We start from the raw sequence: 13,532 nt of genomic DNA, 5'->3' as shown, positions 1-13,532 counted from the left end.
GACACATGAAAAAGTGCTCAACATCGCTCGGCATCAGGGAAATCCAAGTCAAAACCTCAATGAGATACCACCTCACACCAGTCAGAATGGCTAAAATTAACAAGTCAGGAAACGACAGATGTTGGCGGGGATGCGGAGAAAGGGGAACCCTCTCACACTGTTGGTGGGAATGCAAGTTGGTGCAACCCCTCTGGAAAACAGTATGGAGGTTCCTCAAACAGTTGAAAATAGAGCTACCATACAATCCAGCAATTGCACTACTGGTGTTTACCCCAAAGATACAAATGTAGGGATCCGAAGGGGTATGTGCACCCCGATGTTTATAGCAGCAATGTCCACAATAGCCAAACTGTGGAAAGAGCCAAGATGTCCATCGACAGATGAATGGATAAAGAAGAAGTGGTATATATACACAATGGAATATTATGCAGCCATCAAAAGGAATGACATCTTGCCATTTGCAACGACGTGGATGGAACTGGAGGGTGTTATGCTGAGCGAAATAAGTTAATCAGAGAAAGACATGTATCATATGAGGATATGAGGAATTCTTAATCTCAGGAAACAAACTGAGTGTTGCTGGAGTGGTGGGGGGTGGGAGGGATGGGGTGGCTGGGTGATAGACATTGGGGAGGGTATGTGCTATGGTGAGCGCTGTGAATTGTGCAAGACTGTTGAATCACAGATCTGTACTTCTGAAACAAATAATGCAATATATGTTAAGAAAAAAAAAGAAGTCGATAGCAAGAGGGGAAGAATGAAGGGGAGTAAATCGGAGGGGGAGACGAACCATGAGAGACGATGGACTCTGAGAAACAAACAGGGTTCTCGAGGGGAGGGGGTGGGGGGAAGGGTTAGCCCGGTGATGGGTATTAAGGAGGGCACATACTGCGTGGAGCACTGGGTATTATACGAAAACAATGGATCGTGGATCACCACATCCAAAACTAATGATGTAATGTATGGTGATTAACATAACAATAAAAAATTTAAAGGAAAAAAAAAAAGAACAACCCAGAAAACGGAGCCAAGATCCCAAAGGATAGAGCCAAGAACAGAGAGGAACCACTTCTAGGGAGCAAAAGTAGGCCCTAATGAAACATACTCCCTGCCTCTACAGTAGGAGGGGTGAGCCATGCCTGCCTGACTGTACTCGGAATGGCTTTAAATCAGTGACTTCTAAATGTCCCCAGTTTTTCCTTCCCCTAATGGGAGTGCCTACTGTGGCTATCCTGTCTCTATCTTGCCATTGCATGACAAGTGTGTGGTGGGCATAAAAACACAGGTCTTCAGGGTGAGGTAAACCACAATGGGAACCATGTCCCAAGAGCCTTGTGCATACTTGGATCTGATCCAAATCTTGAGATCTTGAACTTCAAGCTGATGTCATAATGCGATGAAACTTTGAGGGATTTGGGGAGGGGTGAGCACTCATTCTTCAGCAGGGGAGACATGAATCGTTGTGGCCAGCAAGGGCACTGTGGGACCAACAATTCCTTCCTCTCTGTATGTGAAATCATCGAGAGATGGAGCCCGATTCCCCTTCCCCTGAATCAGAGCTGGCCCTGTGACAGGTTTGGTCAATAGGATACGGTAAAAGTGACCTTCTGAGGTCAGGCCTCCAGGGGACTGGCAGCTTCTGCCTCCTTCCTTCATTCTTCCTAGAATGCCCTAAAAACCTGCCACCAGGCTGTGAGGAAGTCCAAGCAGCCACATGAGAGAGGCTCATATGGAGGAGGACCAAGTCCTTGTATGCCACTTATCAATTTATTGTCTCTCAGCTCCAGCTTTAGATCCATCATCGCCTGCTCTGTGAAAATTTAGAGGGCCCTTTAAATATTTTTTTGTCTGCTGACCCGATACTGAGTTTTGTCAGTAGAAGGCGTTGGAGACATCTTGCAGGAGGAAGGGGTTTTCCTTTCTGGTTCCTGCTTCCTCCTCTTGGCAGGTTCCTGTAGCACCACCGTTCTCCAGAACTCAGCTCTTGCAGCGTGGTAGCTTCACTACCACAGTGCATAGTGATCAGCAGCATCCTGTAGCCAGCAGCTTCCGGTATCCTCCTTGGGTGGCTTTGAAGTGGAGACATGTCTTCATGAGCAGGTTTCCCTAGCAACATAGAGGACAGAATTCCAGCAAGTTCAAAAGGGTGGATTTCCGGCCAGTTCTGCCAGTATAACCCTGATATGTACCATGAGTCTTCAACAAGATCTGGACCTCGGCCACAGTGCATTCCCTTCCATGGACGTGCTCTCTCAGGCTTAAGGGTAGGGGCTGCCCCTTCTATCTGCAGCTCCTGTATGCTTTAGATTTCTCGCTTTTTCCTAGTCAATCTCTCATTACTCTAATCCCCTGTTATAGTTAATAATTCGTTATATTAAACTTTATCTGCTCACATTATTGTCTCCTGATTAGACACTGACCCGACGCCCTGATCAGCCTCTCTAGCTGGGTTCCCAGCCATGTGAAACGAGACTGTTTTGGACCTCACAGACATCCTAGCACCCCAAACAACATCACATAAAGTAGAGGAACTTCCCCCTAAGCCCACAGAATCATAAGCAATGGGAAAACAGGTTTCCCTGCTATCTGAACACAGAGCGTTCCTATGAAACATTTCATAAGCTGATATGACATTAAGGAAGAAGTGTTTACCATTAATTTATATGGAAAAATTTGACACCCATTGTCACTTACCCGTTGGCTCACCTACCGCGTGTGAGGCAACAGCCAGGCTGGCCACCACTCCACCCTCCCAGGATCCTTCAGCTTCTCAGACTCCTGGGCCAGATGTGTGTGTTTGCTCTGTGACGAAGGGCCCTTGCTTTTGCAGGACACCCACATCAACAAGAAGGTGAAGGAAAAAGGAGTTTCTCCTTGGAGAAGAAAATTGAGTGGAACATTTGTATTTTTTTTCCCTGGATTTGCAAGATGTGATTCATGAAGTCAGCACTCAATAAAACGCATAACTGAATGGACAAATATCTAAAGATAAGTTCAAAGGAAGGGTACAGAGAAGTAAAGGATTTGGCCATAAATCCTTCAATCATTCATAGGATTTTTCACATGAGCAGCATAGAAACAAGGCTGCCACTTTCTCAGAATCACAAGCCACCAGGGCCACGAGCAAAAGCCTCTCACCCCTGGGGTTACAGATGGGTAGACTGAAGCTCAAAGAGGAAGAACCCCCCCTCCAAGGGCTGGGTGGCTTTCTCCACTCCCAGGCTCAGAATCTCAGCACTGCACTAAACCGGTTCCATCACCCTGGAGACATGAACCTGACAAGCGCCACTAACATTTTGTGAAGCTGTTTTCCTCCCTGTGAATATGTCAGAGCCTCGATCTCCCTGGGTTTTTGGGAGGATTACTGAAAACAAATGGAAACGTGCCGGCGAGAATCTGACACCAGCCTTTCACAGGTTGATAGATATGTGCTGAATCTAGATAGAGTGTGCTTTTCTTTTGGTGGTGGCAAGGGTGATTATCTACTATTTTGGATTACTTATGGCACCTCTCTCTGTGAAATGCAGCTTGGTTTTCCTGTTAGATTTGGAGAATTCACAGGTGCTCAGAACATTTATCGGTTGTTTGAGTCCTCAGATTATGGCCCGTTTCTTGCAGTGCTCACAGCCGACCTTAGATGTGGTAGGGCTTGTACACTACTGTGTGGTCATAGGCAGCACTCACTGCCTGAGTCAGAGGAGGTAAAAGATACCTTTCAACACCTGGGCTTTCTACAGTCCAGGTTTCCTCACCACAACCCCAGGAAGTGAGTAGGGCAGATATTCTTCTCACCCTGATTATTCAGGAATGAAGCTTAAGATTTAGAAATTTTATTAGTTGTTCTTGGTCACACAGTAGTTAAGTGGGGAGCCAGGGGCTAAAATGTGAATTCCCGCATCGCTGTCTAGAGGTGCGGCCACCACAAATGGATCAGGACACAGAAGCTTATGTGAAGCCGCCCCTGGCTGGTGATCTGTACCTCTCCTCTGAAAGTCATTGTCCGTGGACAAATCAAGGGAAATACAAGCTGTCAAATGTATTTGTCAGGTGTATTTGCGTAACTGTCCAGTGTATTTGTAAACAGGAAGGTTAATTAGGTTAATGGAACCCCATGTGGAGATGGCATTTTATAGTTTCTAAAAATGCTTTCAGATGCATCATCTCACCTGATCTTAGAAATAGGTCTGAGGGCAAGTTTACTGTTCTCTTTATTCCCATTTACTCTTGCAGGAAATGAGATTCAGAGTGGTGAAATGACTTGTCCAAGAGAACATGGACAAAAACATGTTGGAATTTCCATGTGTATGCTGTTGCATCAATTCTGTCATCTTTCCACTAAACTGCATCCATCAGTGTACATGTACATTATTTTTAGCAATAACCACCAAAACAGTGATTTATTTCATTCTTACCATGAGCCAAACCCTGTGCTGGGTGGATTGTGATGAAATCATTAATTAAAGAAGCCAATACCCTAAACGCAAAAATGGTGTTGCTTAAATAAATAATGCACAACTAAAAAAAGAAATTATATGGAAAAATTTTGTGAGCATCCCAGACTTAAAAAAAATAGCCCGTCTTAGGCTTTTCTGCTACCTTAGGACACATCTTGCTACGAGCGCATGAAATAAATCAAGATAAAGCACAGATGCTCACAGACACAGTTCAAAAAGCTGTGGCAGCTTGATGTTGAGATGCTGAATGTAGTTCCCAGGGAAGAAGCTTGGGGGCGCCACGCTCACTGCTGGGCTGTGCGCTGCCTCTGTAACTGGCTGCAAAACAGATGCTGAATGCTATATTTGCTTTTCACCTCTTTTTGTAAAGGGGAAAATCCTCTTTGGATTTCTTTCAATCAGTGAAAACAGGTACTACGGTCTATGTCTTTTGTAAAAGTGAAGAGTTGGAACGCACAGTTTCAAAAAGCAGAGGATACCTGTATTGTTTTAAGCCTCTAAATTTTGAAGTGGTTTGTTACAAGCAATGAATACCTGACTACAACCCAGCAGGTGTTGTTATTCCATTTACAGATGAAAAAGCTAAAGCTGAGTGAGGATTAGTGACTTGCCCCATTACAGAGGAAGTAAATGGCTGAACCAGCATTCAAACATAGGTTTGTATTAACAACACCCTTTTAAATACGTAATCTCACTTAGGGAGCCAGAAGAGAATTTAGGAATATTATCCAACCTCCTTCACTCTATAGCCAAAGAAACTGAAGCTCAGACTGTGGAAGGAGTTTGCCCTAAGTCACACATCTGGGAAATGGCAGGGTCAGGACTCTGAATCAGAAGCCTACTCCCAACTTTAAGCCCAATGCACTTCCTCTCCCCCCAGTTGCTTGTCTCACACTCCTTCCTTCCATTCTCATCTTCATACGTTTCCTTATGCTCCTTCCGCTCCAGGAATGCCCTTGGGGGGCAAAAATCATCCCGGTCCAGAATGCCTACAGCATATTTGGTCTTTTCTAGAGACATCTTTTGTTGTCACAGTTGGGGGGGCGGTGCCCTTGGCATCTGGTGGGCAGAGGCCCCTGATGCAGCTAAGCATCCTGCAACGCACAGGACAGCCCCCAACAAAGAATGCTCCAGCCCAAAATGTCAACACAGTTGAAGCTGAGACATCTTGGTCTAGAGAAATCCATGACCCCACAAGATCCCCTGCGTCCATGGGCCCTCTTTTATTTTCCCAAGGCTGAGGTTGCTCAAGACCAGAGGGGCAGCACCCACTGAAGTGGTCGTAACTAAGTGGATGGGGAGGTTCCTGAGGAAATCTCTGGCAGGGAGCTCCTGTCACAGGACGTCCCCCGCATTTTCAAGACTCTGAGGCACCAGGTTTGATAAGCTACAATTAGTTTATTGGAAACACAGAGTGAAACAAAGGCAAAGAAACAGACTGGTAGTGGAGACGTGGGCTTTGTCGAAGCCTCTGCCGGCAGCCCTGGAAAGAAGTGCTCTTCCCTCCCACCGCTCAGGGCCCTCACAGCGTTTCAGGAAAGCCACCATCAGCGTTCCCCACCTCCATTCCACCGGTTCAGGCACACTGGCGGATTCCCAGGAAGTGCAGACAGCAGTATTCTGGGGTCTGCCCTGTCCCTGCGAGCCGGGGTGAAGGGGTCAGGCAGGACGCGTGAATCCAGCGGAAAAAAACAGAAGGCAGAAGAAAGGATGAATCCTGAAGACAACAAAGCCACTACTAGGAAAGGCTACGGAGAGAGGCCAAGGTGCCGCCCCAACCTCTCCAGGGCTCAGGGCGCGGGGGGGGGGGGGGGCGAGGAATGGCACACGGAGGGAGCGGGTAGGGAGGCCGCGCAGAGTGCGCACATCTGGCCACCGGCTTGCGGGGGGGCCGGGGCCTGGCGGCTGGCGGTCGTGGGGCGGCGTTGGCGGGGCGCTCGGGATGCGGGAGGTCCTGGCCGGAGGGTGACGGGGATGCTCGCTGGCTGGCGGCGGCGGCGGCGGCCCCCTAGCACTTCTGACAGCTCCCGCCGCAGGCCGGGGCGCACGAGCTGGTGCCCACCACCATGTTGCCGCTACAGGGGGCGCTGCAGACTCTGTTGGTGACAGCAGGGGCAGCACCGGAGGCGCAGAGATCGCCACAGACGACGCCACCGCGGGAGCTGCTGACGCCTGAATGGGGGACAGAACACATAAGGCGCGGCCACAGAGGGCGACTGGGGGGGCGGGGGTTCAGCGAAACCGGCCCTCCCCCAGGACGTGCCCCCACCCCCAGCTGGAGAAGGGGGAGGCTCGCACTACTTACACACATTCACGGCGCCGACGCCCTCACACAGCCTGTTGGGAAAGGAAAAGAGACAAATGTCGGTGCCGCAGGCCAGCCGCCGGGCCCCCGCCGCCAAGGCGAAAGCGAGAACCGTGCCCTCCTCCTGGACACTCGCTGAGGGGAAGGGGCGGTAAACGGGCCCATCTGGAAGCCGTAGCCCAGCCCCCACGTGGGCTCTGGAGACAGAAGGCCCAGGGTGTCTGGTAGCCCTTCTTAGCCCTGCAACCTCAGATTTGCCCTGCCTCACTCGGCCTCCCTCCTCCTAGGAATATCTGCTAGATCCCCTAGATGGAATCCATGGCCCATGTAGGTGCTTAGTGCCTGCCAGATGGCACACAGTTCACACGTGCTGGTTTGATCTACTTGTAAACACATTTCAGGGGCAGCAGATTTGACTTCCTAAATCTGGCCTGATTGGTGGTCCCTAGAACCTGGGCTTCAGGAGGGCAGACGTTTCCGCTCGTCTTTTCCCCACTGCAGAGTGGAGAGTGCCTAAAACAATGTTTGGCTCCATAAACGACTGTTGGCTAAATTGAATGGGATTTTAGAACCCATTTAGAACAGGCTCAGAGACTGTCTACACAGGTTCCCTCATTTGACAAATGGAGACACTGAGGCCCAGAGAGAGGAAATAACCAGTGATAGAGGCAGGGCTACGATTCAGGGCACCTAACTCCATGCAGCCCTCATCTCCTTCCCACACAACACATCTCCTTAAGGGAAACAAATGGGAGTCCCTCTGATAGCACCATGGCAAAGGGTTGACAACATCAGCTTCAGACATGAGGAGAATCCACAGCCCACCACGTACTCAGCCCATGCCCAGGGTTCACAGGGAACCCACACCAAAGCTTCTGAGCTCAGCCCAGGGGCCTTATGCGGCAGAGGGATGGGCCGCTCAGTTTCCGGTGCTATCTCCAGGCTTCTCTTGAACTTCCAAACTCAGTCTTGAAAGATTCTTCCTTCTGGAAGTCTCCACTAATGAAACTCCCCAGGCCCAGTGAGCCACGGGTCCTCTGAGCTCTCCAAAGCAATTACTTGAGGTTGTGGCAAGTCTCACCACGGGACCACTTTGATTCCAGCTATCAAACCTGTGTCCCCATCTCCCCACTGCACAGCATGCTCCCAGGGGCTCCCTCCGCCTCCTCACACTGCACTCGCTTCTGCTTGAGAGCGGGGGCCTGGCTATACACAAGAAGAGGGAGCCTCGGGGAGTGAACACCTGACCAACCCAGGGGCAACATTCTGGGAGTGATGTCCTCATAGGAGATGAGCAGCTGCCCTCCAGCCGTAGGAAGGCTGAATGGTGAATGGGTCTTCCCTGACACATCCAAAACTACCAATAAGCAAAAATGCTAGAACAGGACACAGCTGCCTCAAGGGACAAGTCCCTGCTATCTGTCCACCCTCTGTCCTACCTGCTGCGATGGAAGACCACTTAGGGGGACGCACTGTAGTTGGGATATATAACAGTGAGTTGATAAAATCCCCTGTGGAGATGGTCATTATGGGATAAATATAAACTGCCAGGGTGGGGCCCAGGGCCAGGCTTGAGAAGAGAGCTAGAGCCTGAGTTATGTGCAACAAGGGCCAGGAAGGGAAAAGCACTTCCAAGGGAAGGTGGTTACAAGCCCAGGCTAGTGTTCTCAAGAACAACAATCCCTATGGCCTGACTCCCGGCTCTCGTGGAGGCAGATTTGCAAAAGGTTCCAATCCCATTTTAGCACACAGGCAGGCATGACTGACTCAAAGAGGGCTAGAAACATACCAAAAGGACTTACTCATTACCTGTAAATGCAGGATGGGGAGATTTGGAAATGGGAGTCCAGTGATGCCATTAGGCACATGGCACGCTGGGAACCCAGGCAAGGCTGGGAGAGAAAATAGGCTACAGTACCCACCTCTGCTCCTCGCCCTCCAGCAGCCGCCTGTAGGTGGCGATCTCGATGTCCAGGCCCAGCTTGGAGTTCATCACCTCCTGGTACTCCTTGACCAGGCAAGCCATGTCCTGCTTGGCCTTCTGCAGGGCGGCCTCCAGCTCCGCCAGCTTGCAGCGGGCATCGCTCAGAGCCGCCTCGCCCTGCTGCTCCGACTGGGTCACTGCGGCCTCCAGCTTGGAGTTCTGGGGGCCCAGAGGAGAACAAGGTGGGTTATGGTCCTGGGTCTCTCTGTCCATTTCCTGGATGTGTCCAGCCTCTCCCCTCCTCCAGCAGGGAACACCCCAAGAACAGGCCTCTCCCATCATGAGCCAGGTGCCCTCGAGGGTCCACAACCAAGGACTTTAGTCATGCAAATGGGCTAGAGCATGAATGGTGAGATCCACTGGGGACACACACTGCCTGTGTGACCCTGGAGAGGCCCCAGGTGATCCTTACCTGGCACTTGGCATTCTCAACCTCAGCGGTCAGCCTCTGGATCATGCGGTTGAGCTCGTTGATCTCCTCCTTGGTGCGGCGCAGGGTCTCCCCGTGCCGGATCACCGTGGCCTTCATCTCCTCACACTGGGGGGAAGCAGAGATGCTCCTGAGGCTCAGATCGCAGTGTCCCACCCACTCAGACACCACAGATGATTGGTAGGTTGTATAGTGCTCAGCCTGTGCAACCATATGTGGCAGACTTGCCCAGCCACTATAACCTGAGAGCTGTCTGGCCTTCTGTTACCATCCAAGGGATCGGAATCCCCAGACAAAAGAAACCTCGTTATTATATACCTGGATTCCCTGCCACTGCCATGTCTAGGAAGCAGGTGTCCTATGCCCCTCACCTTGCTGCGGTACCAAGACTCAGCCTCAGCCCGGCTGCGGCTGGCGATGTCGTCGTACTGAGCCTTGATCTCGGCCACAATGCAGTCCATGTTCAGGTCCCGGCTGTTGTCCATCTTGATGATGACCGAGGTGTCTGAGATGTGGGCATTGAGAACGCGGATCTCCTGCAGACGGTGGGGGGTGGGAGGATGGAAGGATCTTGTTTACACCCCAGCCTCACCCACCACAGTGTGGACCCAATCTTCTCTGGTCTCCAGCCCCTGCCCACATGACAGCCTCATGGACTGCAGCCCCAGCCCAAATCCCTAGCCAACTCCAGTCCCAGACCAGAGCCCCCTCTTCCAGGCTGGCTGCCAGTCTTCTGCCTGGCCCGCGGCCCCTCACCTCCTCATACAGGCGCCGCAGGAAGTCGATCTCCTCAGTCAGGGCCTCCGCGTTGGCCTCCAGGTCTGACTTGCGGAGGTAGGCGCAGTCCACATCCTGGAAAAGTGGGGTGTCTTTGAGCGAAGAGGACCCATGGTGGTCATCACCCCAAGCTCCTCTCCCTTCTCCCCCGTCCTCGGAGGCCAGGGGAAAGGATTCCCAGTGTTCCTATTCCCATCCCATCTCCATCTCTTCTGGCCTGCCCAGGATGGTCTTCACAACCTCCTGCCCTTCTGGGAAAAAACCCCTTTGTGCCTGGAGATGGGCCACCAGCCTCGCACTCCTCTTATGATCCCAGCTCTCCTTTGTAGCCTCCTTAATCCAAGAAGCCCATCAGACGGACTCCCTGCTTGGCCACCTCGACCCCTCCCCAGTCCCCCCGGCAGTCCTCCCAGACTCCACCTGGCCACTCCCGGTTCTGCTCCATCCTCCCCACACCCTGGGGCTGCACCCTTCCTTTTTGTCAGACTTCCCACAACGTTAGACAGGATACTGTCCCTCCACAGAGAGCCTGCAGCTGCTCTGCCTCCCCGGGACCTCTGCTGGAGACCACCAGTTCCAAAGCAGAGCAGGACATCCAGAGGTCAGCCCAGCCATCCCTCTGCCCCAGGGCAGGGTGCTAGTGGACACTGCAAGGTTATCACCCTTCATCAGCGACCTGAATGAGCCTTTCATGACCTGATTTCTGGGATTTCCTATCTCGATGTGGCCAGGTCATGTACCCCACACTGAGGTTGAGACCCTCTGGGTCTCCCCAGGAAGAGTCTGTCATTCCAGGATCCCTGGTGTCTATGCTTCTGATCCCACATTACTTACCTTCTTCAGAGCCACAAATTCATTCTCAGCTGTTGCTCTCAGAGAAACTTCCTCCTCATACCTGAGGCAGAAGAGGGCAGAGAGGGAAGTCAGGGAAGGGCAGGTCTCTCCAGAGGCTGCTGCCACTTCATACCAGTGAAGGGGGCAATATTAGGAACCTCCCAGCAGCCGGGCCCCCGGCAGCTCTGCTGGAGCCTTTCTTTCTGGCTGGATCTGGAATGTGTCTGGGATTCTCTCCCCACTTTGAATTGAAGGGCCCGGAGAGCCTATGTTCCGGGACCTTACAGCCCCATTCCCAAAGCTGCTGTGAGGTTCCCTCAGGAAGAAAATAAGGACACAGCACACAGCCCTGGGCTACGATTGCAGAGCAACCCCCCTCCCCTGGGTGTCCATCCTAGCTCAGGCTGGGGGCCTATGCCACCCATCAACCATCAGCACTCAGCACCCTAGGCAGCGGGTCACCCAGAGCCCCAGAACCTGTCACCCCAAGGTGCTACAAGTAGGAACTGAGAGGTCAGTGGGAGAAGGCCTGAAGCCAGCAGAAGCCCCCTCTCCCCTGCCTACCGGGCCCAGGGGACAGCCTCCGAGAAGAGAAGGCCAAAGTAGGAGAGATATGTGTGCTGGGGGATTCCCAGGCTTGTGTTCAGGCAGGCCACTGACCACCAGTGGCACAGATGAGAAGATTCTACTGCACAAGGCACCCCCTGCACCAGTCTGCATGGCCTCTTGCCCTTCTGGGAAATTCTTCTCAAATCTAATCCAATGGGCTCCAAGTCAAGTCCATTTCCTGTGCCCAGCGTCATTCCCGGCCGCACTCACTTCTTCTTGTAGCCCTCCATCACTTCCTGCACGTGGTTGAGCTCTGAGGCCAGCCTCCCGCTGTCGGCCTCCGCGCACTCGGCCTCCCTCCTCAGCGTCTCGATGTAGCCCTCGAACAGGGGCTCCAGGTTGCTCTCGCAGCACCTGCGGTTCTGGTAGAACTGCCACTTGGTCTCCAGCAGCTTGTTCTGCTGCTCCAGGAAGCGCACCTGCGTTCAGGGTATGAGGAGGGGGTCAGATGGCTCCTGGTGTCCCAAAGCCAGTTTGGGGTGGGGCTGATTGCTTTAGGGTAAGCTCCCAAGCCTGTAGCTCAGCAGAGATTTGGCAGAGAGGGGCAGTGGGAGACAAGGTGACTTTTGGCTTTCCTGACTGTCATCTGCGTCTGGAGTTTCCAATTTAGGGATGGGAGCCAGGGTTGGGAAATGTCAGTCCCTGCTCTCAGGGACGTTGACTTATCCAGGCTTGGTGAGTCCAGGTGGCATGTGGTTTGGAGCCCGCCAGAGGTCTCTATTTTGCCTCTGACCCGGTGCCCAGCCTAGGTCCTGAGCGTGGGTGGGGTACAGGAAGGCTGCGGTCCAGGACACCCACCCATAGGATGGCCCTCTGGTCCCCTTCCCATTTCTTATGTGCATTCTTGTGCCTGCGTGCATGGACTGCCCTCTTGCTCTGGCATGCCAGTTCCAAGCCTGTCCTTGTCTCTCTGTGTGGGGACCTGCGTGCCTGGACGGAGGTTGCATGTGATAGCAACACTATCAAATCAGGAGCCTCTGGTCTATATACTCATGTCTTTGGTCCACGGGTGCCCTGGGTGTGTGTCCGTGTCTTCCATCAGACTGGGAGCTCCCCTGGACCACACCTCCTCTCTTCAGTGCCTAGCCCAGGAACCGAAGGCTCAGGAAGGGTGTGATCAAGGACACCCACCTTGTCGATGAAGGCAGCGAACCTGCTGTTGAGGCACTTGATCTGCTCCTTCTCCTCGTGCTTCACGCACTGCGCATTGGGGTCGATCTCCAGGTTGAGGGGCGTGAGGAGGCTCTCGTTGACCGACACGCTGGTGATGCAGGGCGGGCTGGGCCCGCACACGCCGCCGGAGCGGTAGCCGAAGCTGCGGCCGCAGGAGCCGGCGCGGAAGCCGCCGCAAACGCTGTGGCTGCCAAAGCCCCCGGTGAGGCCGCGGTAGCAGGAGACGCCGCGGTAGGGGGAGGCCGTGATGCAGCAGCGGCCCGGCCGGGGCCCACAGGCCGACATGCAGCTGAAGGCAGGGCCAGCACAGTAAGATCCACAAGTCATGGTCCTTCTTGGGGGCAAGGGAAGCTCTGAGGAGGGAGACGTACTAATGGAGGGCACAGTGGTTGAAGTGTTTGTGTCTTGGACGTCTTCGGGCCTTTTATATATGCGGGGAGCCTAATGCGTCCATGGGTTAGGAGCAATTAGATGCCTTTATTGGCTTGGGTTGTTTAGCTGCCTTGGCTCCTCCCTTAATGTGCTTAATTGGGGGCCAGATGTGGCCAAATGTTTATGGCCTTTTACCCCAAACTGCACAATTGTGTATCTTCAAAAGGCCAGCTCACCTCCCCACAAGCTCCCCATATGCTACCCATACACATTTGGCGGAACTCAGGGATTGGAGGATGGGGAGCAATGACTCAGATTAGAATGGAGGGAGGAGAAAGGCGGGGCTACGACTCCCGTACGGCCGCATTTCACAAAGTCTACGCTGCTGTCCGTGGTGCTGATCGAACCGGCCTTGGGATACTGGGAGAATATAAGATCAACAGAAGATGATTTAAATCGGGGTGTGCTTGGTGGTTTCCCTCACACCGTTAGCCCTTCCCCACCGCCAAAGCCCCAACACCCCCACACCTGCCCAAAACCCTCACCCACACCTATCAACATATTCCGTCTCTATGACTCTTTCCTTCCCTCCCC

The 13,532-nt window shown here is 52.8% G+C and overlaps 1 protein-coding gene across 1 annotated transcript; it reads right to left on the bottom strand.

Annotated features, from left to right (window-relative positions):
• Window positions 1-6,462: 6,462 nt before the first annotated feature.
• On the bottom strand, window positions 6,463-12,893 carry LOC114225855 (keratin, type II cuticular Hb6). The gene is made up of 9 exons (XM_088025596.1): window positions 12,525-12,893; window positions 11,604-11,812; window positions 10,785-10,845; window positions 9,930-10,025; window positions 9,545-9,709; window positions 9,156-9,281; window positions 8,682-8,902; window positions 6,760-6,791; window positions 6,463-6,626 (listed from the first exon to the last, which is right to left on the bottom strand). The coding sequence occupies exons 1-9, from the start codon at window positions 12,891-12,893 to the stop codon at window positions 6,463-6,465; spliced, it is 1,443 nt and encodes a 480-aa protein (XP_087881722.1).
• Window positions 12,894-13,532: the final 639 nt, after the last annotated feature.

This window comes from Eumetopias jubatus, unplaced genomic scaffold (assembly GCF_037043125.1).
Source record: "Eumetopias jubatus isolate StellerSeaLion01/CBP00866 unplaced genomic scaffold, mEumJub1_p1.0 scaffold_8, whole genome shotgun sequence".
NCBI lineage: Eukaryota > Metazoa > Chordata > Mammalia > Carnivora > Otariidae > Eumetopias > Eumetopias jubatus.
Note: the sequence above shows the minus strand (reverse complement) of the source record. Positions and strands in the feature narration are given on the sequence as shown.